The sequence below is a fragment of the Nerophis lumbriciformis genome, linkage group LG07 (assembly GCF_033978685.3).
Source record: "Nerophis lumbriciformis linkage group LG07, RoL_Nlum_v2.1, whole genome shotgun sequence".
Lineage (NCBI taxonomy): Eukaryota > Metazoa > Chordata > Actinopteri > Syngnathiformes > Syngnathidae > Nerophis > Nerophis lumbriciformis.
Genome location: NC_084554.2, coordinates 25,135,948 through 25,159,000, shown reverse-complemented (window position 1 = coordinate 25,159,000; position 23,053 = coordinate 25,135,948). Strand labels below are relative to the sequence as shown.

General features: G+C 38.8%; 1 protein-coding gene across 4 annotated transcripts in view; it reads right to left on the bottom strand.

The window, feature by feature from the left end:
* Window positions 1-23,053, bottom strand: part of sema5a (sema domain, seven thrombospondin repeats (type 1 and type 1-like), transmembrane domain (TM) and short cytoplasmic domain, (semaphorin) 5A) — a 393,767-nt gene that overhangs the window by 223,764 nt on the left and 146,950 nt on the right. For all 4 annotated transcript variants that reach the window (XR_012050550.1, XR_012050549.1, XM_061965607.2 and 1 more), the window contains exons 3-4: window positions 9,173-9,272; window positions 2,366-2,411 (exon numbers count right to left, since the gene is read on the bottom strand). Coding sequence is in view for 2 of the 4 variants with exons in the window: in XM_061965607.2 (XP_061821591.1) it covers window positions 2,366-2,411; window positions 9,173-9,272 (146 nt within the window). In the remaining 2 variants the exon portion in view is untranslated. The remainder of the gene's footprint in view (window positions 1-2,365; window positions 2,412-9,172; window positions 9,273-23,053) is intronic.

Genomic DNA, 23,053 nt, shown 5'->3' with positions numbered 1-23,053 from the left:
AGGCGCACTTAAAAAACTGACAGTACGCCTTATAACCCGGTGCGCCTAATGTAAGGAATAATTTTGGTTGAGCATACCCACTTCGAAGCTATCTTATTTGGTACATGGTGTAATGATAAGTGTGACCAGTAGATGGCAGTCAAACATAAGAGATACGTGTAGACTACACTATGATGGGTCTCAAGTAATCACCATCAATATTTTAAATGTTTCATTGAAATATAGAACATTACACACGGCGCTCAAAAATCTATCAAAATGTTTTAGTACGACTTTGGTAATATGAAGCCGCACCGCTTGAAGGATTGTTGGCGCATTAAACATACGGGTATTATTATGGTGTGTGTATAAGGTAAGACATATTATCTGGCGTTTTGTTTCGCAATTTTATGCAAAAGCAAATTTTCTTACTTTCTGGTACCTGCTGATGTGTATTTGGGATCTGCATAAATCCTGAAAAATTGCGCGCGTCCGCGCCGATGCCGTAATCGATAATCTTCTTCTTTTTCTTTATCTTCTTGTTATGGGACATTCATCCTCCGCTGTTGCCATTTCTAATATAAAGTAATGTAAAGTTCTTACTTATATCTGTCAGTAAACTCGCCATGAAAGCGCTAAAACAAACCGGTATAGTGAGTTTACATTATTCACCCAAGGAACTTTAGTTATTAGAGTTTTGGTCGGACGGTTTTTCACGGGACACATTTCCTGTGTTGTTGTTTCCGGATGAGGAGATGCTGCTCCGTTATTGATTGAAGTAAAGTCTGAATGTCATTAAAACAGTTAGCTCCATCTTTTGACACTTATTCCACTCTCGTCCTTGCACGCTACACCGCCCACAAAACGGCGCATCCGGAAGAGACTGTCAGAAAGCGGCTTGAAGATGATCTGTAAAACATAATCTATGCAACATTTTGACCAACAAACCATCATTACATGTTATGTAGACCACAAGGAAGTGTTTTCAATTTAGAAAAAAAATTTAATAATATGACTCCATTAATGCGCCCTATAATCTATATATGAAAAAAGATAAAAAATAGACCATTCATCGGCAGTGCGCCTTATAATCCGGTGTGCCCTATGGTCCGGAAAATACAATAGTTTTATTTGTAAATTGAGACAATGTTGATGTCCAACGTTGGATCCACATGGTTTGTTGGGAAATGACCAAAATTCAGTAATCAAATCACAACCAGACATTAAATAAACGTTGTCAAAAATTATGTTGTTTCAACGTTGTATTTGTGTTGTAGAGTTTTGGTTGGGAAATGACCAGAAGTCAATGGTCAAATCAACATCAAAACCCAACATTGATTAAACATCGTCAAAAAGCATGTTTCAACGTTATGATTGAGCTGCTCAACGTCAGGACCTAAGTCAACAAATTTTCAACGTTGTTTTAATTTCTTGTGCCTGCTGGATTTGTTAGTGAGTAATATGTAATATTTATCGCAAATGTTAAGTTTGTAATTCTGTTTTGTTTCTGTTACTACAATGCAAAAATAATTTCCACATTGTAGGATGAATAAAAGTATATCTATCTATTTATCTATCTGAAGAAGTAAGAAGTGCCTTCCTCACTTTTGTGTTTCCTGACAATGTACTTACTCGGACACAGAGCCCAGAAAAAAGCACAGCCAGACATAAAGCGCAGAGCCTGGTTAGGAGGTCCGGTGGGCAATATACAAAAGGATTTACCTAAAACTACATGCTTTTATTATTAGTTGTTTTTTTTACATTTCATCATGACAGGGGAGGCTCTAGCTCACCTGCCTACCCAGACCTCACATCCCTACTGTCTATACATTATCCATAAGCTGTGCTTTGCCCAACTCCTTTTAGGACATGTCGAATCGTGCAAATGTAATCACGTAACATATCAAGGCATGTCTGAAACAAATAAACCCTACCATACCAATCATATTTTAGTCACCATAGACCGTCTTAGCTGGAACCCTGCAGCTAACAGACTTTTCTCAGCAAAAGAGTTGAATGAAAATAGTAACGCAAAATTAAAGAAATTCCATAGCACAAAGTCTATCTGTAGAATATATGCCACATTGGATTTATACATGGTGGGTATTATCAGTGACAACTCATTCCCTCCCTTGCATGTCAACCAATAATACTGACAGCCGATCCAGCTGTCACTCCAGCAGATGGGAAGGCACTGCGACGTGTGAAATGCAAAGCCATTTGGAAAAAAAAACCGTGACAGCTTTAAGTTATGTGGGCTGGCAGCAAACTTCATTTTGCATGCAAAGTGTTTGTCGGGAGGCAGGAGGCGCTTCGGATGCTGAATTCGCAATAAAAGAGCGCGCACGAGCAGACATTTGACTGCAGTGAAAAAGTTTGTACTCACCTGGATCAGTGTCAAATCCTCCAGATTGAGCCGAAAGAGGTGATTTCTGAAAAGGAGACGGTAGCACATGAGGCATGTCGTTCCAGATAAATACATCTCAATAGGGGGAACCGTTTATTCCTGGAGGTAAACAGGAAGTTCTAACATGCAAAGCTATTTCAAGGATGTCAACACATTTCAAAAGGAACTACTTTTAAACTCCACTTGCAAATTTCAGTGTGTAAACAGTCTTTAAACATGAATGGGGAAACATTAAACGAGTTTGTAGAGTTAAATGTTAGGCATGTTGATTTGTATTTGATACACAGGCAGCAGACCAAAGTAAATCTCCTCTTGACTCCAACTTTGCTTTAATGAATCTCTGCGGCCGCCTTGCCTTAAGCGCTTCACTTGAGCAAGGCGCAAAATGATTTCATTGACACGCGCCCCTCTTCGAGAACGATTGCATTTCTATAAATACTCCTGCAAAGAAATAATTTAGTATTGACCAACAATGTATCAGGCCGGCTGCATTACCGCAAGGACACCCTGGAGTACAGCTATCATTTTCTCTTGGTGACTTTTAAATTACCCACGATACATTTCACGTTTTCTCGCCTCCAAAAGGCACGACATGAAGCAGAAAAATAGGTTAAGATTCCATTTTTTTGTTGAAAAAAACAAAAACGTCAATACTTTACAGTTCTTGACTTTCTTTCCTATCGTCAAGAGACATTGTCATTATTATTGCACATGTCATTCACACTCTTCTCACACACATATCAGAGTTAACACAACTCTTCTTGGGGAGAAGTTACCTCACTGCTGCCTCGGTCTTTACTGTGTCGATAATTGCATCGACCCTTCTTCCCTGTCATTATCAGCGGCATGTCTAACCCAGCGTGCCGCCATCCATCCAATCACATCACCTTTTACAGTTAGGACACCAGACAGCCCATCAGAGTTGGCAATGAAGACTGAACTAAATCTTTTTTTTCCCACGGTCCTGACGGATAGGATGGTCTTAATTTCTTTTTGTGGTGGTGGGCTCGAGGGGGGTTAACTGTGTTGTTCAAATTGCATAATTGGCCATGACACATGTGCATGTAATGTAATGGACGTTGTGGGAGAAACACAAAGTGACTAAAAGGGGACGGCGTGGCGAAGTTGGAAGAGTGGCCGTGCAAGCAACCTGAGGGTTCCTGGTTCGATCCCCACCTTCTGCCAACCTCGTCACGTCCGTTGTGTCCCTGAGCAAGACACTTCACCCTTGCTCCCGATGGGTCGTGGTTAGGGTCTTGCATGGCGTCATGACATCAGTGTGTGAATGTGTGTGCGTGAATAGGTGACTGTGGAAATAGTGTCAAAGCACTTTGAGTACCTTGAAGGTACAAACCCCGTTTCCATATGAGTTGGGAAATTGTGTTAGATGTAAATATAAATGGAATACAATGATTTGCAAATCCTTTTCAACCCATATTCAATTGAATGCACAACAAAGACAACATATTTGATGTTCAAACTCATAAACTTTATTTTTCTTTATTTTTTTTTTTGCAAATAATTAACTTGTTTGTTTCATGGCTGCAACACGTGCCACAGTAGTTGGGAAAGGGCATGTTCACCACTGTGTTACATCACCTTTTCTTTTAACAACACTGAAACGATTGGGAACTGAGGAAACTAATTGTTGAAGCTTTGAAAGTGGAATTCTTTCCCATTCTTGTTTTATGTAGAGCTTCAGTCGTTCAACAGTCCGGAGTCTCCGCTGTCGTATTTTACGCTTCATAATGCGCCACACATTTTCGATGGGAGACAGTTCTGGACTGCAGGCGGACCAGAAAAGTACCCGCACTCTTTTTTTACAAAGCCACGCTGTTGTAACACGTGCTGAATGTGGCTTGGCATTGTCTTGCTGAAATAAGCAGGAGCGTCCATGAAAAAGATGACTTTGCGTCGATAACAGTCTGGATGGTTCGCTTCCCCTTTGATCCGGACAACACGATGTCAAATATTTCCAAAAACAATTTGAAATGTGGACTCGTCAGACCACAGAACACTTTTCCACTTTGCATGAGTCCATCTTAGATGATCTCGGGCCCAGAGAAGCCGGCGACGTTTCTGCATGTTGTTGATAAATGGCTTTCGCTTTGCATAATAGAGCTTTAACTTGCACTTACAGATGTAGCGACAAATTGTATTTAGTGACAGTGGTTTTCTGAAATGTTCCTGAGCCCATGTGGTGATATCTTTTAGAGATTGATGTCGGTTTTTGATACAGTGCCGTCTGAGGAATCGAAGGTCACGGTCATTCAATGTTGGTTTCCGGCCATGCCGCTTACGTGGAGTAATTTTTCCAGATTCTCTGAACCTTTTGATGATATTATGGACCGTAGATGTTGAAATCCCTAAATTTCTTGCAATTGCACTTTGAGAAACGTTGTTCTTAAACTGTTTGACTATTTGCTCACGCAGTTGTGGACAAAGGGGTGTACCTCGCCCCATCCTTTCTTGTGAAAGACTGAGCATTTTTTGGGAAGCTGTTTTTATACCCAATCATGGCACCCACCTGTTCCCAATTAGCCTGCACACCTGTGGTCTGTTCCAAATAAGTGTTTGATGAGCATTCCTCAACTTTATAGTATTTATTGCCACCTTTCCCAACTTCTTTGTCACGTGTTGCTGGCATCAAATTCTAAAGTTAATGATTATTTGCAAAAAAAAAAAAAAAAGTTTATCTGTTTGAACATCAAGTACGTTGTCTTTGTAGCATATTCAACTGAATATGGGTTGAAAATGATTTGCAAATCATTGTATTCCGTTTATATTTACATCTAACACAATTTCCCAACTCATATGGAAACGGGGTTTGTAGAAAAGCGCTATACAAGTATAACCCATTTACCATTAAAACACATGAAAAGCAAAACCAATTAAACTTCCCTCCGTGGCTTCTTTCTGGACATTTTTTTAATGTCACAAACAAGACGGAGACGCCTGTGAGTGTGTCGACTATCCAATAAGAGCAAATTTGTTGCTAGTTGCTTTTTCTGAAAAAAGGGTGGACGTCTCTGTGGAGCTGAGCCGGGACGAAGAACCCCCTATGACTATCTGTTGGCTTCCCGATGAACTGGACTCCCACATTATCTGTTAATTTAACAATTCAATAATTACATCCACTCGACATCCATTGCAGCTGATCACCCTCGGAGGGGGGTCCCCACATCTGCGGTCCCTTCTCAAGGTTTCTTCTTACTCCCCAGCTGGGGACTTTTAAGTTTTTCTTTTCCCAAATATGCGTTTAGATCAGGGAATGTTGGGAGTTTTTAAATAAATGTAGTGACAATGTCACTAAGTTGGCAACACTCATCCCTCCTGCTATGTCTTCTTATTCTCCGGTAGACCAGGTCCATATGAGGTGTGATGTACACTAGTGATGTGCGGATCAATACTGAAATATCTTTAAGCTCTAACGTCCATTCTTTAATCAAAATATCGATAATGTAGTTATTTACAAAACCCAAAACCAGTGAAGTTGGCACGTTGTGCAAATCGTAAATAAAAATAGAATAGAATGATTTGCTAATCCTTTTCAACCTATATTCAATTAAATAGACTGCAAAGACAAGATACTTAAAGTTTGAACTGGTAAACTTTGTTATTTTTTGCAAATATTAGCTCATTTGGAATTTGATGCCTGCAACATGTTTCAAAAAAGCTGACACAAGTGGCAAAAAAGACTGAGAAAGTTGAGGAATGCTCATCACACATTTATTTGGAACATCCCACAGGTGAACAGGCTGATTGGGAACAGGTGGGTGCCATGATTGGGTATAAAAGCACCTTCCATGAAATGCTCAGTCATTCACAAACAAGGACGGGACAAGGGTCACCACTTTGTGAACAAATGCGTGACTAAATTGTTCAACATATATATATATATATATATATATATATATATATATATATATATATATATATATATATATATATATATATATATATGTATGTATGGACTGTATATAATAATATAAGGTCCGTAATATCATCAAAAGGTTCATGCCAAAGGCATGGGTAACTTACACATCTGTGAAGGCACCATTAATGCTGAAAGGTACATACAGGTTTTGGAGCAACATATGTTGCCATCCAAGCAACGTCTTTTTCAAGGAAACCCCTGCTTATTTCAGCAAGCCACATTCTGCACGTGTTACAACAGCGTGGCTTCGTAGTAAAAGAGTGCGGGTACTAGACTGGCCTGCCTGTAGTCCAGACCTGTCTCCCATTGAAAATGTGTTGCACATTATGAAGCCTAAAATACCACAACGGAGACCCCGGACTGTTGAACAACTTAAACTGTACATCAAGCAAGAATAGGAAATAATTCCACCTGAAAAGCTTCAAAAATTGGTCTCCTCAGTTCCAAATGTTTACTGAGTGTTGTTAAAAGAAAAGGCCATGTAACACAGTGGTAAAAATGCCCGTGCCAACTTTTTTGCAATGTGTTGCTGCCATTAAAGTCTAAGTTAATGATTATTTGCAAAGTATTTGCAAATCATTGTATTCTGTTTTTATTGATAAATTACACAATGTGCCATTTTCACTGGTTTTGGGTTTTGTAAGATAATGTATATCATTAACAAGGAACACAGTGTAAAGTAACTAAATCATTGAACTCTTGTCTAAATGAAGCACAATTGGTAGGAACTACTTTTCCTTCCGCCTATGTAAGTACGTAATACGCAAATGCAGCGGAACACTCTGCTTTGCTCAAGAAGAGAAACTACACACAGAGTTGAAAATAAATACAATTACACATTAGGTGCAGAATAAGTTCGCCATCATTTGTTTTGTTTGAAGATAATTCCCCAAGAGCAACATCACTGGAAATACAATACTTTTTACATTTTACCAGACACATTAGATATATTTGCACAAAGTATTGGATCGGTGTCGCCAATATCAGCCTGAATTTTACTCGGTATCGAATCGGAAAGAAAATCAGTAGTATCGCAAGCCACTAGTGTTCACCCCCAACTGTACGAAGTTGTAATGACAAGCTACATTCGCAGACAGTCCCATTGTTATATTGTACCACAAATTATTGCCAATAAACAATATTATTGTCGGCATTATTTTGAGACCAAATTAAGTACAGATGTCATCATAAATATTGATTTTGTTTGCAGGTAAAACTTTTTTTAGTCCAGCAGATGGTAGATGACCATTATGAAACACCAAACAGTATCAGTGCAGTGTCAGTACAGCTAGTAAGTGACTCACTAAAGCCTCATAATCATTTCAGAAAATGTGTCTCAATGATTATGAAAACACGGGACAAATATTTCATGCAAACAAAAATGTTTGGATAACTACAATCCTATAATACAATGGAATCGTATGAAAAACATAATAAAATAATCGCCTTATTACGTTACGTTCTACAATTTGTTTAGGAAACATTTCACTAGTGCAATATAACAAACAAGAAACAATGTAACACAAATATAAATATAAAAATGTCAACAAAACAACTTCAGTTACAAGCAGATGTCACACCAGTATTGATCCGGTTCCAATACCCACTTTGGTATCTGTCAAGGCGTGGACTATAGGGTGTTTGTTTTCCCGAGATGCAAGTAAAGTTGGATCGGACATGGCTTGGAGGTAAGTACATATTTATTTTAACACTATAAACTACAAAAAGGGTGCAAACAAAAGGCGCGCACAAGGCGGAGAACAAACTTGGCTATGAAACAAAAGAACGTCAACACATGAACTGAACTATGGTCATAAACAGAAACTTACTTGGAAAGCATGGAGCATGAACTATGGTATCAACAGGATGCAAAGGGTAGCATGGGTGACAGAAATAATGTCGCCAGACAGACTGCCTGGCAACTGAAAGCTTAAATAATACCGACATGATTAGGGACATGTGCGCGAGTGCAAAATGTGAGACAGGTGAAACTAATGAGTAGTCATGGTGACAAGGCAAGGGAGTGAAAGCAGGAACTAAAAAGTGTCCAAAAACCAAGCAAAACATAACTAAACAAAAACATGATCAACAGACATGACAGTATCGATGATATTGGAATTTAGACCAATTTTAGCCACTCCTAACATCCAATCGCACCTTAACAGTAACATTTGACAACCACCACCACAACAAAAAAGTCTGTGAAGAATCCTGTCAAGTTCAACTTGAGTATACATTTGGTAAACAATGAAAAAAGTCTTCTTCAATATGAGCCATGCGAGTGTGCAAACATTTGTGTCTGTTCCTGAAAAAGAACTACCCAAACTGAAATTGCCTCTTTTCTCTGTTAAATATGATCAATATTTAATGATATGGAGAGACAGTGGCTGGGGGTCTTGCACAGTCACTTTTATCCTGGTGGCAAATTTTGACATTTACTTGTTAAAAATACATTTTGATTCTTCTATTAAGTTAATAGTTTTAGCTTTAAAATGTTACTTGGATATGATTTGTAATTAGATAGCCCAGGGATTATCAAACTGTAGAACGTGTACCAATAGTGGTACGCTTACTCCATTTAGTATTTGATTAATTATTTTAATACAGTGTTTTATTTTTCCTATATTCAAACACAGTGTTACTGTTCAAACTGTGTGTAATGTTACAGTGTCCAAAAATATTATATACAGTTGTATAATAAAACCTCTGCTTTGTTTTTAATAAATATTTATGCATACTAAAATACTGTAGATAATTGTTAGCCATCATTTACTGATACAACCTCAGTATCTAGAAAAATCTGGAGAATATGACACTATGGATAAAAAAATAGAAAATATATACGTCACCTGGCACCCACAATCAGTTCATTTTGGCCGGGGTCGAAGGTCAGCTGCGAATAATCCACCGTGCCCGCCGCCTTGAACCGGAACATCCACGGCTCCATGCCTGCCAATGACAGCACCAATTAGAGTAAAGAAAGCAAGATGGCAGATGACAGCTGAACGTGTTGACTGCAACGTTCCCTCTAAGGTGCGCGCCTGCGCAATTGCGCACTGCTCAAGCGTCCTCTGCGCACAGCTAATATATGCCGCGCACCAAATCAAATCCCTTCTGAATTCTAAACAAAAATAAACACATTTATTCTGTGTAATTTTGCAATGCAACACCGTTCAATTGAACACCGTTCAATTAATGCTTCGAGGACAGGAATTATATCGATCACTTTATTGAGCAAAATTGTTTATATTCGGCCATTACCACACCAAAAACATGAGTAAAAAACTTCTATCTCGAAAAACTAGTCATTTTCTGCCGTACAAACCAGGCCAAAACCAACTTGTCATCTGTCACCAACACGCATACCACTAAACCACTGGTGCGTTTATGGCCACACAAAAAGTCGGACAACTCAAATACCACACAAAGTTACACTATGACTCCTCAGTCATACGTGTGCTTATTCTACTGTCATTTATTATTCATGTTAATTTATTGATATTAATCATGGAATGCTGTTACTAGAGAACGTTACAGGAATGCACACTTCATCCTATGCTTACATTTCATTGTGCAACATGAGGATGTTTAAGGGGGACTAAATGTGATCTCTGAAAGGGGTACAAATGATTTCCAAAGCAGGACCCCCACCCAGACATAATGTACAATACTAATCCATAGCTTAGGAAAAACAAGATTTCTTTTATTTTCATTACAAGTGGGCCAAATCACTAATATTACAAAATAATCTCATGAAAATGACTCCTCTCATTTGAGTGTTATTATAAAAGATTGGTTTGAGACAGGTGTGCTGCTGGTATTGCCACGTGTGATGTTGCTCACATGGGCTCCACTGAATGCTCAGGGAGTTTTTGTGTTTGCTCAGACACATGAACAATTAGAGGGAACATTGGTTGACTGCTTTCAAAATGGATGTTGTCTCGCTCGTTAAAAGCACACAATTTGATTAAAAAGGTCTTTGTGGTTATTGATCCTGTTATTGTCCCTTCATGTACGCACATTTTGAAAATCTTTATTCACTATGGAAGCAGCAAAATAATGCGGCCGGACAGACACAAAGATAAACTTGTCTACACGTCATTCAAGACATGGCAAATGTACAGTACATTACAGTAATGTGTGTTATTTTCAACCTGGAAAAGTGCAACACATTTAATAACATCTAATTACGCCAGAGCAAAATGCTCCTGGACACCAGTTTTAAAGGGACCATTTACTTTAATTGTAGTATCATTTTTAAAAACTTTATAAGGTTTTCATGCTCCTGCGTTTAACAAGTAGCAGTAATTACCATTTTGAAGTTTGAAGAATGATACTTAGTTGTAATTGCATACATGATATATTTTGTGTAGACTTCTCTTGGCTTTGTAACCTTATACAGCAACAGTGCACGGAAGGTTGTGGCGCAGCGTTGGAAAAAATGATTTAAGATTAGTAGGAGTGCATCGATTGATCGATACATCAACAGATCGATTTATAGCCCTAAATTTCAAGTATATCAATCTGTACTCGGCAAGTTTGCCTTCCGGAAGATAGGTATCAATCCAAGATTATTTTAAAAGGGAATTGATGGATTTTATTGATTCTAGAAAAATGAATACATTGCATTTAAGAACGGCATACTTTATATGAAGTTTAACACTTTTAAAAATAGGGGCTGCAAACGTTAAGAGTGTTACTAAAACGGCCTTCTTTCATCTCCGTAATATCGCTAAAATTTGTTCTATTTTATCCACTAGCGACGCTGAGATCATTATTCATGCGCTCGTTACGTCTCGTCTCGATTACTGTAACGTATTATTTTCGGGTCTTCCTATGTCTAGCATTAAAAGATTACAGTTGGTACAAAATGCGGCTGCTAGACTTTTGACAAGAACAAGAAAGTTTGATCATATTACGCCTATACTGGCTCACATGCACTGGCTTCCTGTGCACTTAAGATGTGACTTTAAGGTTTTACTACTTACGTATAAAATACTACACGGTCTAGCTCCAGCCTATCTTGCTGATTGTATTGTACCATATGTCCCGGCAAGAAACATATGCGGTCCTCTCCAAGGTTTCTCATAGTCATTCACATCGACGTCCCACTGGGGTGAGTTTTTCCTTGCCCCTATGTGGGCTCTGTACCGAGGATGTTGTTGTGGCTTGTGCAGCCCTTTGAGACACTTGTGATTTAGGGCTATATGAATAAACATTGATTGATTGATTTATTGATTGATTGATTAACGACGGCAATTTGACTGACTCAACTTTTGCCTATCCCACTAGAAACACCAAAAAGCTTGTTTATAGATGTATCATAAAACCCATGATTTATGATATATTTCTTACATGTGACAATGTATATCAATGGATATATAAAATGTAAATGCTCCAGATTGTAGCCAATGGCTAATTTCCATCCAGGCAGGTTGATGCTATACAGTACACTGTACTATGTACCAAATTCAGAACAAGAGTCATGTACCGTAAATACCATCAACCTGCTGGGGACTATCCAATCGCCAAAAAACGAATTCAGCGTTATGGTGAGTTATATTTTTAATGCACTTATTTTTGCTGTATTAATTCACACGTGGAAGGCTGGTCTGTACAAACTGTAAGATTGCATGTTGTTGTTGACTTGAATGCACAATTGTGTCTCCTGCATAGGTTTAACAAATTGTGAGCTAACTGTGGAAATCGACCCGCATGATGAAAAGACACAACATATACAACATCAGCAGACAGACACTGACCTACTTGCCTGCTCTTATGGCGCCCGACCCATTAAACCTTGACCGATCCAATCACATGTCGGCAGAGGTTTCTGAGCTTTGAGGACGGTCTGTCTGCTGTCTGGATATTTGATAGTCTTCTTAACTGAGTGTACTCAGTCATTCGTTTCACGTTCAATCGAGATGCAAAATAACTCATCCTAGCACAACTCTGTTTCGGTTGGGGCTGTAAAACTCTTGTGTGTTTACTCGTCTTACATCATTGAAGTGGAATAATATGCTGCCATGTGCATATTTATTATCATTATGACTATGAATAAGAAATGTTTGATAAAGAACCAAAGGCAATCTTTATTACAGTGTTGAGTGTTGTTTAATGACCCACACTCAATAAACGGCAACAATATTAAGAAGCCTGCAAGCTACATTATTTGCACAGCTCAGCACATTTTTGTATTATCTTCATGATTGTACTCGATACACACAAAATAATAATCTTTTTTTTTTCCTTTTTAAAAAAAAAATTTGTCCACAGTAGAGGCACTGCAATTTATATAATTATATAATAATTTAATTTAATTAGCTACTGTATATTGGGCTAAACTAGCATATATGCTTCTCTAAGAGCTTTATAATTCATGTTAGTAACATATAGTAATTTCAGGAACTAAAGACAAAATATGCCTTCTTCTATCAATAGTTCAGGTACAGTATGTGCTTACGTTATCCCAGCAGGCACAAGACATTAAAACAACGTTGAGAACTTGTTGAATTAGGTCCTGACGTTGAGCAACTCTAACCCAATGTTGGGACAACATGCTTTTTGATAATGTTTAATCAATTTGGGTTCTGACGTTAGTTTAACAATTATAATTTTGGTAATTCCCAACCAATATTTTACAACACAAATACAACGTTGAAACAACATGCTTTTTGGAGCCATTTATTTAATGTCAGGGTGTGACGTTGATTTGACCATTGAAATTTGGTCATTTCCTCACCAACAACATAGATCCAACGTTAGACATCAACGTTGTATCAATTTACAAATACAACTATTTTGCAAAGACATGTATAATCAACGTTGTATCAATGTCTTGTGCCTGCTGGGATGACAATACATAGTGTCGAGGGGGTGGGCTCAGTTGTCACACGGGTAGTTTGTCACACTCGTTATATCTCGCTATCAGAGTGTGCTGTCTCCCAAACTGTGTTATGGAAATTGACGAAATAAGCGTGAGGTGAGAGGACTTTTTGTGTTTTTTATGTCACATTGTAAAAGCTCAGCTGCTCAGTAGTTGTCGTCTAGGCGTTTACACAAGGCCTAGATGACAACAACCATAACAAAACAATGTACCCAAAAAAAGTGTGGAGGGAAAACTATAGTTTAGATTAGTATTATAAAGCCAATTAACTCGTTCGACATGGATGTTAGCTTTCTATGCTACCAAGAAACTCCATTTAGGTGGTTGGTTGTCACCCAGACTACATTCACACTGCAGGGTCGGATGTCCAATTTGGATTTTTTTTCAATCAGATGTTTTTAGTGGCTGTTCACAATACAAAAAAAAAAGCGATTTCTAATGTGAATGCAACCTGACCTGCAAGCGAACATGGCGTCATTACGCCGTACGGAAGTAAAAATGGCTTTAACCCTAGTCGGTCTCCGCACTGGCGCATTTGTGGCAATTTCAAGGATTTTGTGCAATCAAAGTCCATATTTTCTGAACCAAATTATTGCGCGTAGAAGATTACGATTTTTTGTCCAACCCAGGAAATGTGCTTCTTGTCGGAAACGGGAGTGGTGGAAGTTTCACGTGAGTTCCTAAAACATTTTATCTTCATGTTTTAACTATTTATTTTATAACCGACTATTTAGGCAAAATATTATGACGCTTATCTCTTTTTGATGACGTTCTGGTCAGATGAATGCAGCCTAAATGGGGGAGCGTTCACATTGAGGACGCATCGCATGTACGTATATCCCATTTATACCCACATACGAAAGAGGCCTGAGTCAGACATAAAAAAATCAGAATTGCACTGTTCACACTGACATGGAAAACCCGATAGATGTCGCATATGGACAAAAATATCGGAATTGACCTGCAGCGTAAACAAGGCCTTATACTCATCAAGGCCATATACATATCACATATATAGTGGGGGTCATATGACAAATCCAATTTTTGTGTATTTCGGATCTCCGTAAGTGCCAGGAAAATTGAAGTCAAACTATGAAGGTGTTTAGAGATATTTGTCAAACAATTTTGCTTTGTTCCAAACAAGCTGTTTAAGACATACCCCGACTTGTTACGTATGCAAACTACATCAGCGGACATTTCAAGGTCGCAACACAAACATCCAGCCTCATTTGCTAATAAATAAGTAAGGAAAAACTTACAACCTAGTGAGATGTCAATGAGAATGACAATGAGAAGCCTTGAAGAGGACCGCAGATGTGGGTGACCCCCCGGCCCCCCTCTAGGGGAGACCGGATGCAATGGACGTCGAGTGGGTCTAGCATACTATTGTGAAAGTCCAGTCCATAGTGGATCTGACATAACAGTGAGAGTCCAGTCCATAGTGGGGACAGCAGGAGACCATCCCGAGTGGAGACGGGTCAGCAGCGCAGAGATGTCCCCAACCGATGCACAGGCGAGCGGTCCACCCTGGATCCCGACTCTGGACAGCCAGCATTTCATCCATCCATTTTGTACAATCCATTTTATTCCAGTTCGTTGCTCTCTCTCACATTACAGCGGGTACAGTACAGCCGTGTAAACATCTACGTTCAGCAAACATGGCTACATGACACCCACAATGCATTGCGACATCACATGCTTTTTCGAGCCCTATATCTGAACCCCTCAACAGCAACTCTCCTAAGTTTTTGTGCCAGAAATGCAGCAAACATGCGTTCATGGAAAATGTAAATTCATACCGACTGTTGTTTAATTTGCAACACAACTTTCCATCAATGTCGGGACACAGCAAGATGACTGAATATCCTCAAAAAACACTATGCTTGCTTCTTCAGGCGCACCTGTCAACATTTGGAATGAAAGCACGCTCTCCCCCGACAGCTCCAAAAGCAGGCAAAGTGTGTTCTGGTGACAAACACTGAAGTTCTGAACGATTCCCAACAAAGACAAGTAGAGCGTGTTGGGACGCTGGCTTCTGAAGAACACCTGCCTGCTGCTGCTCGTGTTGTGCGACCAAATTCCAGCACTGGGAAACTGAACAAGCTGCTGATGTTTTGTTTTTCTTTTAACAAAAAGCATCTCATTTAAGTTGTCACTACACGCATACATTTCCATTAGCAGCAGGATTGCAATCATCTGAACATCTGCAGGGCTGAAAAAATGTCGGAAAAGATTTAGATCCAAATAGACACAAAGGATAAAAAGGAGACAATAAAGCAAAACTCAACCAATATGATGACAGTAGCTACTTAAAATGTGGTTTTGTTGCTTCCAGACATGCTGATGTTCTAAATCTCTTGCGTGAGGAGAAGTCTGTTGTTCAATCATGTTGGATCAGTTTAAAAGGAATTGTCAAAACTTTCCAAAATTGGCACTATATAGATTGTAAAAAAAAAAAAGGATGGTAAAAACATGCTGGTGTTGTGATCTACTCCCTCGAAAACAAACTCCACATATTAAAAGATGGTGAGTCATTTTTTGTATATTGTGTGGAGTTTTTTTTTTGTGTTAGAATTTTTGGGGTTTTCCCCTGTACATGGGTACATGACATCCACTGACCTGCAGTCAGGTTAGCCTGCTCAGTGGCTTTGTCGTTAGAGTGTCCACCCTGAGATTGGTAGGTCGAGTCATACCAAAGACTATACAAATTGGACCCATTACCTCCCTGCTTGGCACTCAGCATCAAGGGTTGGAATTGGGGGTTAAATCACCAAATCATTCCCGAGCGCGGTGCACGCTGCTGCTCACTGCTCTCCTCACCTCCCAGGGGGTGGAACAAGAGGATGGGTCAAATGCAGAGGGTAATTTCACCACACCTAGTGTGTGTGTGACTATCAGTGGTACTTTAACTTTTTTTTAACTTTAACTTTTATGCTCAGCAAATAAGGATAACATCAAATAAATACTAATATGTGTTATAACAATAATTTTCTGTCCCTAGGGATGGGTATATTTTACATTTGAACCCATAAAGTACAAATTCCCGGTATTCAACAGTACCAATTTTCGGTACTTTTGTGTGTGTTGATAAATAATTGTTTTTTAAAATAAATCTCATTTTCTTGTAATGTTTAAAAATGAGTTGCTTATGATAACTTCTGTCCAGTTGTTATACCTTGTTTCATTATTACATTTCTGAGTCTTATTACTTTGTTGGCATTTAATATTTCAACATTACCGACAGGCAGTTTGGCTGAGCCCGATTTCAGTGCTGGCCAAGTGTTAGTGTTCGGGATGTAATGATATGACAATTTAATATTACGGTTATTGTGACCAAAAGTAGTACTGTTATTACAATAGCAATATTGTTGAACGTGCTCAAAAATAACTTACACACACTGAATTTTTTAAATGATTAAAATAGACACGGTTAGAAAACCTATTGTTCTGCATGTTTTGTCTTTCTTATGCTTCACTGATATTGCTTTAGTCTTAGTATTTGGTCTGTTTAATGGCTAAGCTTTTACTGATTTAAAAATTGGTTTGTACTTTAGCACTTAAAGATTTATTGAAATGAAAAGCCAATAGCAAATACAATTTATTATTATCTCTGCTGCTTGGTTGTCCTACACTTTTTAGCGGTCCTTGAATGCGCCGCAAAACCACCTCTGTCTCGTATTTCTCCGATCGATCATTCTGTGTCATACAGCACAGTTTCTAGGTTAAATGTGCACGATTGAACGGCTTAGTTGTTTCAAACATTGTTTCTATACAAGTTTAGATTGAGCTATGCTGTTTCCTAATGGGGAAATAAGTTAATGTCTCTTTTTTGAGTTGAGTTGAGTTTGTGTTTATTTCGAACATACATGCATACAACATGATACATCACAATTTCCAGTTTCTCTATTCAACATGTTCGAAAAGGAGTAGGAAGAAACAGAGCTTATTTAATTCTACCCCTTTTCCTTCACATAGCAGTTGCTAAAATTTTAGTTCACTTCCTGTTCTCAATGTATTCACAATTTACTCCATAAGTAATAATAAAAATAAATAAATAATAATTAGTGAAGTAAGTTATATTTCATATGGTGAGATAAATAAGATTATCTAGAAAATTAATGGATGGATTCAGAATGTTTATCATGGTAGATAAATAGATATTTGAAGGTTTTTTTGGTTTTTTTTCCAAGTATCGCATTAATTACTTTCCTTTGTAATTAATTACATTTATTAAGAGTAACTCCGTTAGTAATTCAATTACTTTTTTGGTCATATAACGAGTAACTATAGTTAATTACCGTGTTTTCCGGACTACAAGCCACTACTTTTAAACCCTGCAGTTTATACAAAGGTGTGGCTAATCTATCAATTTTTCTTTAAACTATGAAATGGATTAAGCACAGAAATCAAACAAGGTACTAAAATGATCCACTTTAAGAAACTGTTCAAACTCATTGTTTACAAAGTACAAGGAAGAAGAATCCTGATAAACATCTTAAACCTTATTAAAAAAAAAGGAGAAAACCTTATTGATCTCATCAAAGATGAATAAAGACATAAATGACTTTTTCTGTTTCTTTTCAGCCATTTTACAGCCGTGTTACTGGCACCGTTTGGAAACAATTAAGGTATGTTAATACATATTTACAAAATCTTTCTATGTCAATACCTCATTTCACAAGGTACCAGTACATACAGTATATGCAGCTTATAGTAATACAACAAAACAATAGTTTTTTCTTCTAAAATTTAGTTGGTGCGGCTTATAGTCCGAAAATTACCATACTTTTTAAAAATGATTTTCAGAACACTGCTTTTCTGCTTTCTGCAAACGACCGCCATAGACACGGCTCTAACACAGGTTTTGACTGTAATCTAAGATCAAAAACCTCCCCAAAGGAATCAGCCATGAACCTCACCTGCACGTCACTAATAACAATAGCATTAGGTTACAATGAGGTTTGGCGCGTACTTGACTCACTCTCTTTATTTCGCCAGGTTGGCTCTGCAGCAGGCATGCAAATTTGTGGCAATATGACATTTATTTGCCTTGTGCAGCGTTGAAATAGCTCTTTCACTGCGCACCTCTGGGGAGCTTTTTACGATCCCACACAGAGCCAAACAAATCAACCTTATTCAGTGGCGAAGGAAACGAGAGGACAACCCCCCCCAGCAAATAAGTATCATTAAAAGCACCATTTCTTAGCTTAGGGTTCTTTTCATCAAGACTATGGTAAATGCATGATTTATAATCACATCATAATCATGCATATAGTTGCTTCAATAAGAGGACTGGCTGCAGATGAGATGAAGGCATAATCAGACACACACACACACACACGCAGGGATCACAAACACTGTGAGTGGGGTGAGAATTCCACAAATGAACATGCACACACAATCACCCTCTTGCACTGGATTCCATCTTATCCCCTTAACCTCTGTCTCCCTCCTCCTCGAAATAGAACACCCCATCGCTCACATCTCATTTGTTATTCCCCCGCTCTGACACGGAGCGGCTGACAAAAAAGTCAGGATGGATAAATATTTGCACTCAGCATCAGAGGCCACGCCGGTCTGGCAGAGCTCAACGTTACAGCTTGATGCCGCAGCCAGGATGACAACAATGGCAACATGTGGAAGCAATTGTGAAGCGTGGATGTTTGGGAGTGGTACAGATAGAGTGTGGCAGCAATGAAGAGTCAATTCGCTCTAAATACAGTTCTGTGGTAACGGGCGGGAGGGGAATTGCAACAATTCCGTAACGTCCATGAGCGGAAACAGTCCGGAACGAGAAGTTGGGAATATAAACACCTGCTTAAATCGAAAAGCTAAGGGCGGTTAAAACCTGGAGCGCGTTAAGGTTTCTTTCTATTATTTCCAACAAGAAAAACAAGCTTGTTTTACAACTAAAAGTCCTGACTCTTGAATTTCTGCGGCAGCCGCTTAGGGCCCTGGGGCACTGAGTAAATCATGCAAAATAAACCGGTGTCAAACCACAGACAAGTGTGCAATGAAATATTAAAAAGTCAATGTGTATTTAGAGGATGGGAGAGAGGAGCGGACCTCATGAGCAAAAATCTCCAGGGTAAAGAAATTGATTTTTATCGTCAAAGACATCCTTGCATCTATTTTCTACTACTGATTGTGTTGCCAGAGCCTATTCTAGCTGACTCTGGGCAAAAGACGGGTTACACCTTGAAATGGTCGTCTACAGCCACTGAGCGGAGACCGATACCATAACATGACCAGTGAACTATGAAATACAGTACAGGCCAAAAGTTTGGACACATCTTCTCATTTCAATGCATTTTCTTTATTTTCATGACTATTTACATTGTAGATTGTCACTGAAGGCATCAAAACTATGACACCTGTAAAGTGAAAAACCTTTCAGGTGACTACGTCTTGAAGCTCATCGAGAGAATGCCAAGAGTGTGCAAAACAGTAATCAGAGCAAAGGGTGGCTATTTTGAAGAAACTAGAATATAGAACATCCATCCATCCATCCATTTTCTACCGCTTGTCCCTTTCACGGTCGCAGGGGGTGGTGGAGCCTATCTCAGCTGCACACGGCTAAGCCGGCGTAGGACCCCAAAGCAGAGAAGAAATAGTCAGCAAAAATAAGAATGTTTAATGACAAAAAGCGCATTTGAGGAGTGGAAAAATAAAAAGTACACTCAAAAGAGAAAAGAAACAAAAGACGCACTCAGAAGGAGTGGGGAAACATACAACACAACAATACCAGGATGGAGCCACTGGAAAGCTAAGTGAGAGGAGAGCCACAGAAGAAAATTACAAATAAACATTAGTGGGCTTGGCCTGGAGGAGGGCTTTGGCATTTAAATAAAATGGCACATTCTGAAGAGACTGTCAGAAAGTGGCTTGAAGATGGTCTGTAAAACATAATCTTTGCAAAATGTTGACCAAAGCACCACCATTACAAGTTATGTTGACTAAAATGAAGTGTTTAAAATATTGTAATTTAATGTACAATTCATTGGATTATGGTTTTATATGTTGAAAATCAAGTTCTGCAAAGGATGATGAGAGCACATTCAGTTTTCCCAAAAAACTCCATAACCTAATAAATCCTACATTTCATCATTTTTAGTGTGAAACATGTACCGTATTTTTCGGACTATAAGTCGCAGTTTTTTTCATAGTTTGGCCGGGGGTGCGACTTATACTCAGGAGCGACTTATGTGTGAAATTATTAACACATTACTGCAAAATATCAAATAATATTATTTAGCTCACTCACGTAAGAGACTAGACGTATAGATTTCATGGGATTTAGCGATTAGGAGTGACAGATTGTTTGGTAAACGTATAGCATGTTCTATATGTTATAGTTATTTGAATGACTCTTACCATAATATGTTACGTTAACATACCAGGCACGTTCTCAGTTGGTTAATTATGAGTCATATAACGTACACTTATTCAGCCTGTTGTTCACTATTCTTTATTTATTTTAAATTGCCTTTCAAATGTCTATTCTTGGTGTTGGGTTTTATCAAATAAATTTCCCCAAAAAATGCGACTTATACTCCAGTGAGACTTATATATGTTTTTTTCCTTCTTTATTATGCATTTTCGACCGGTGCGACTTATACTCCGGTGCGACTTATACTCCGAAAAATACGGTATACTAAAAGACAACATTTAAAAAAATAGCGTTTTTTTGTGTAATAATTATATGCAGGGTGTGCATAAGTTCCAAAGGAGAGCATGTCTCGCCAAGACATCGGGTCCAATTTCCAGCGAGTCCCACGATGGCTGATGGCATGCGGTGGCAAGGCATGCTTCGTCTCCCTGGGTTCTCAACTCCTCTCCCTCCCACAGAAGAAGAAAGGGGGTTCAATGTCCAACAATACAACTAGTTTTCTGGAGAGCTAAAGACATACTTCGCGGACAGCTGTTTCTGTACAAAGCACAGTTGGATTCTCCAATATTCATGATAACCATTAGCCCTCAAAGTCCCTTAATCACAAAAGAGTAGGTGTGGTTTGGGGAGGATGTTGTTGAACCTGAGAGTTTCAGCCAAGAGGAGATTGCAGATTTACCCTGTAGACAACCTTGAGATTTATGGAGTGTTGCATTAAAATAAACTTACGTGTATCCAGTACCATTTTAAAAGCCCCTAAAATGAGCAGGCTAGGACCTCTTTGAAGACCAGTTTCAGAGATGTACTTGAGAGGAACAGTAAAACTGTTAAGTCTCTATAAAGACACTGTAGTCCTGTGAATGCCTCGTTTACAACACACTTTGCAACCTTTAAAAGCCTTCAAACCAACACTGAAGAACCCTTGTTAAAAGAGCACTTTATTAATACAGTGGCTCTTGAGGATCTTGTTCTCTTCCGCTATACAGAGCTCAGACATTTCCTTGAAAAATATACAGTAATGTGTATATACTGTACATGTAGGCTTAACCTCAGCTGAAGCTATATTGAGAACTGTTTTTGTGCACCTTTTAGATCCATGCTCGGTATGTTATACGTGGAGCCATACAGTGCACTTTCTTTTCAGAACCCTATCTTTAAAAAAACCACCATAAAAAAAGAGTGAACAGTCTTCAGGCCATAACATCCTTGCAGCACAGTAGCAGTTCTGTCAGCCAAGTGTTGTGCCAAGTTCACAAAACCGCGCTCACCAGTGGGCTGAGACCCATGCGAGGCACACCCTTTCACAGGCAGGCCACATTCTCAGAGAGAAGAAACGTTAGTTTCAACACAACCTCGACCTTTGGCTTGCCATGATGCCTCGTATCCACTGGTTCAGTGTTGTATTGTTAACTAGCAAACGCATAGTAACCTTCACTCTTATGAAGCACATCAATTACACATCTTTTAGTGGTCTATTGTAGGACATAGAAAAATCTGTCCCAGGGTCAAACTATCGGCACCATTGGGTGAGACGGAAAATATTCAGTCTAAATCTGGGCCCCTGGAGAGGGGGTCCAGACTGAGGCCAAGAAAAAAAAACTTTTAGCCATAGCACACATAAACATGTGTGAAAGAGGGAAACATCAAAGAACACAAAGGACATTAAAGACTTTAAAAAAGCAGAGCTGATGCAACCAGCCACTTCTACATACAGCCACAAAAGTAAAAAAACAAAAACAAAAACAAAAACATATACCGTATTTTTCGGACTATAAGTCAGTTTTTTTCATAGTTTGGCCGGGGGTGCGACTTATACTCAGGAGCGACTTATGTGTGAAATTATTAACACATTACCGTAAAATATCAAATAATATTATTTAGCTCATTCACGTAAGAGACTAGACGTATAAGATTTCATGGGATTTAGCGATTAGTAGTGACAGATTGTTTGGTAAACGTATAGCATGTTCTATATGTTATAGTTATTTGAATGACTCTTACCATAATATGTTACGTTAACTTACCAGGCACATTCTCAGTTGGTTATTTATGCCTCATATAACGTACACTTATTCAGCCTGTTGTTCACTATTCTTTATTTATTTTAAATTGCCTTTCAAATGTCTATTCTTGGTGTTGGGTTTTATCAAATAAATTTCCCCCCAAAATGCGACTTATTTATGTTTTTTTCCTTCTTTATTATGCATTTTCGGCCGGTGCGACTTATACTCCGGAGCGACTTATACTCCGGAGCGACTTATACCTCGGAAAATACGGTACACTGTGGTGGCCTCGGTGGTGTTCCACGGCATTGTCTGCTGGGGTGGGGGGAGCATGTCCAGAGACAGGAGCAGACCCAACAAAGCAACCAAGAGAGCGGACTCCACCCTCGGCCGCCCACAAACTCTCGGCCAGTGTCCAGTCCGCGGAGACCGAGGTGTCCAATATCTGCTC